The sequence below is a fragment of the Aureococcus anophagefferens genome, assembly GCF_000186865.1.
Source record: "Aureococcus anophagefferens unplaced genomic scaffold AURANscaffold_39, whole genome shotgun sequence".
Classification (NCBI taxonomy): Eukaryota; class Pelagophyceae; order Pelagomonadales; family Pelagomonadaceae; genus Aureococcus; species Aureococcus anophagefferens.
This window is the reverse complement of record NW_008705596.1, coordinates 271,380-273,114: the sequence shown is the minus strand read 5'-3', so window position 1 is coordinate 273,114 and position 1,735 is coordinate 271,380. Positions and strand designations below refer to the sequence as shown.

The following is a 1,735-nucleotide window of genomic DNA, read 5'->3' as shown; positions in this document are numbered from 1 at the left end:
ACAAGCTCCTCCACTTCGGGGCGGACGCTTCGGCGTCGCCGGCGGGCGCCCGCGCCGGGGCGCGGCCGTGACGCGCCGCGACTCGCGCGCGCAGGTGACGCCGCGGGCCGCCGGCCGCTTCGGCCTCGCCAGGGCGGGCGGCGCGGCGATCTCGCAGCGCGACGTCGCTGCGCTGCTCCGGGCAGCGAAGGCCGCGTTCCTCGCGGAGCCCGCGCCCGCGCGGGAATCGGCCCGGAGTTTCGACACCTCGAGCGCGCGCGCGCCGCCCTCGGCGCCGCGCGCGATCGCCGCGGCGCCGCGTCGAGCGCGCCGACGCGCGCGCAGGCCCATGCTCCTCGAGATCGCCGCGCCCGCGGCGGCCGGGGCCGCGCGAGGGTGATTCCGGCCCGCGCGCGATCGCTCCGGAGCGAGGGGCCCGCGCGTCGAGCGCGCGTCGAGCGATGGTCGCTCTCGTCTGAAGCCGGCCCGCGTCGCGCGGACGCCGGCCGGGGCGGGAGCCTCCGACGTCGCCGCGCGCCCCAGGTGAAGCTTGTCGGCGACATCCACGGCCAGTACGCGGACCTGCTCCGCGTCTTCGACGAGTGCGGCGGCCCCGGCCTGCGCGGAAATCGACGACTGGGTCGGGGGGTCCCGACCAAACTTCAAAACTCTCGAGCTCGGTCAAATCGAAGTCGTTTTGGACGATTTGTGAACGAGTCTTTCTCTCGTCGAGTTCTCCACGGAGAGCGCCGGGAGCTGCGTCGAAACGGTCGCATACGCGTTGAAGTCATGTCGAAGATTTGGTTTTGGCGCAGGCCCCGGCGACGTCCGCTACCTCTTCCTCGGCGACTACGTTGACCGTGGCGCGCACGGGCTCGAGTGCGCGCTGCTCCTCCTCTGCTCCACACTGTGTGGAACCCACATCTTCCATCCGACTTTCATGCGCGCGTATGGAACCGTTTCGACGCGACCGTTTTTGTGCTCCGCGGAGAGCTCGACGAGAGACGCGCGCTCGTCCGAAACTTGGCCGAATCGACTTCGACGCGACCGAGACGGAGCGTTCTCGAGTTTGGTCAGGACCCCCCAAACCAGTGGTTGGCACCCACACAGGCTACAAGGCGGCGGCCGGCGCGGGCGCGCCGGGGCCGCGCTCCCCGGGGTCGGGGGGGGGCGACGACCCGCGCCGCGATCAGGTGAAGCACGGCGGCGCGTTCTGGCTCCTCCGCGGGAACCGCGAGCGGAAACGACATCTTCGACCCGACTTCAATGTGGGCGTGCTCGACCGTTGTGACACGAGTTCTTCGGCCGTGCTTCGAGAACTCGACGAGAGCGATTGAGTGGTTCAACAATCAGCCGATTCGATTTCGACGCGCCCGGGCTCGAGAATTGTGAAGTTTGGTCGGGACGTCCCAAACCGGCGGTCGATTTCCCCACAGGCGGGACCCATGAGTGCGCGGCGATCAACCGCATCTACGGCTTCTGCGACGAGTGCAAGCGCGCCTACGCCCTGAAGGTCTGGAAGCAGTTCAACGACGTCTTCAACTGCATGCCCGTCGCCGCCGTCGCCGCGGGCGCCGACGCGCGGGCGCCCCCCCCTGGGGGGGGGGGGGCGCGCGCGCGCGCCCGAGCCCGCGCGCAGGTCGTCGACGCGAAGATCTTCTGCGTCCGCGGCTGTGTGGAATTCGACCACTGGTTCAGGGGGTCCTGACCAAACTTCGGAAATCTCTCGCTCGGTCGAATGAAGTCGAGTCGGCTC

At 70.1% G+C, this 1,735-nt stretch overlaps 2 protein-coding genes across 2 annotated transcripts in view; one reads left to right on the top strand and one right to left on the bottom strand.

The window, feature by feature from the left end:
- AURANDRAFT_72603 (expressed protein) overlaps positions 1-330 on the bottom strand; it is a gene marked incomplete at both ends in the record, with an annotated part of 5,277 nt that extends 4,947 nt beyond the window's left edge. The window contains one exon of the mRNA XM_009042887.1: positions 247-330. Coding sequence (XP_009041135.1) covers positions 247-330 — 84 coding nt within the window. The remainder of the gene's footprint in view (positions 1-246) is intronic.
- Positions 331-522: 192 nt separating this feature from the next.
- On the top strand, positions 523-1,651 carry AURANDRAFT_8266 (hypothetical protein; the record flags this gene model as incomplete). Its single annotated transcript, XM_009042908.1, has 4 exons — positions 523-581; positions 778-890; positions 1,374-1,540; positions 1,619-1,651. Coding segments are annotated over 4 exons (372 nt in total), but the record flags the coding sequence as incomplete, so codon positions are not given.
- Positions 1,652-1,735: the final 84 nt, after the last annotated feature.